General features: G+C 34.7%; 1 protein-coding gene across 1 annotated transcript in view; it reads right to left on the bottom strand.

Moving 5' to 3' along the window:
- The window catches only part of LOC119587947 (U4/U6.U5 tri-snRNP-associated protein 1-like), a gene marked incomplete at its 5' end in the record, with an annotated part of 9,750 nt that overhangs the window by 7,134 nt on the left and 1,869 nt on the right, over positions 1–747 (bottom strand). The window contains 1 exon segment of the mRNA XM_037936658.1: positions 44–190. Coding sequence (XP_037792586.1) covers positions 44–190 — 147 coding nt within the window.

The following is a 747-nucleotide window of genomic DNA, read 5'->3' as shown; positions in this document are numbered from 1 at the left end:
TATCTCAAACAATGAAAAAGTATTGACATTTCTTGCATTTTACCTGTAACTTCTGAGCTAGGTTCTCTGCAGGTTTATGTACAAACTCATCCAGTGTACTCGTGCCTGCCTTCTGTTCCTTGACACCCTCCGTGTCATCACCCTTGCTTTCCTCTTCATCTCCTTCTGTCTTTGCAACAGAGTTCTCAACCTGGTGGGGAAAAAGGTATTATTCTTCTCATTTTCACAATTTGAATCAAAACCTGATATACCAAGAGAATAATAATTAGAGCTAAACTTTCAAGATACTACTCTTGTCTAAGAGTGATATTTGTGTTAAGTGATAATTTTGTTAATTTTGCTAAGTAAAACATCTTATAACCATAGTTAATGATAATATTTATGTCAAAGTCACATTCACTTCCATTATTTCCATCTACCTACAGTAACAAGATGTCATGCTGTAGGTTAACTTCATGCCTCTTTACATACACACACACCAAGCTCTGCAGTCACTAAGATGAAAGTCCATTATGTAATGGACAGCTAGCTAACCTTACATGAGAGAGGCCTGGGAAAGCAGTACCACCTTCTTGTACATAAATGATATCACACAAATTTCAAGTTAAAATTGTGTAAAAGCATGATCCATCTTGAAGTATCAACACAAATAAAACTTTCATAAAAAAGAAATATCCTGGATATCAAATAAATTTATTACTTGACACCATGTCACTGAAAAAAAATTAGCATTCGTTGTAGGATTGC

This window comes from Penaeus monodon, chromosome 23 (genome assembly GCF_015228065.2).
Source record: "Penaeus monodon isolate SGIC_2016 chromosome 23, NSTDA_Pmon_1, whole genome shotgun sequence".
Classification (NCBI taxonomy): Eukaryota; Metazoa; Arthropoda; class Malacostraca; order Decapoda; family Penaeidae; genus Penaeus; species Penaeus monodon.
Note: the sequence above shows the minus strand (reverse complement) of the source record. Positions and strands in the feature narration are given on the sequence as shown.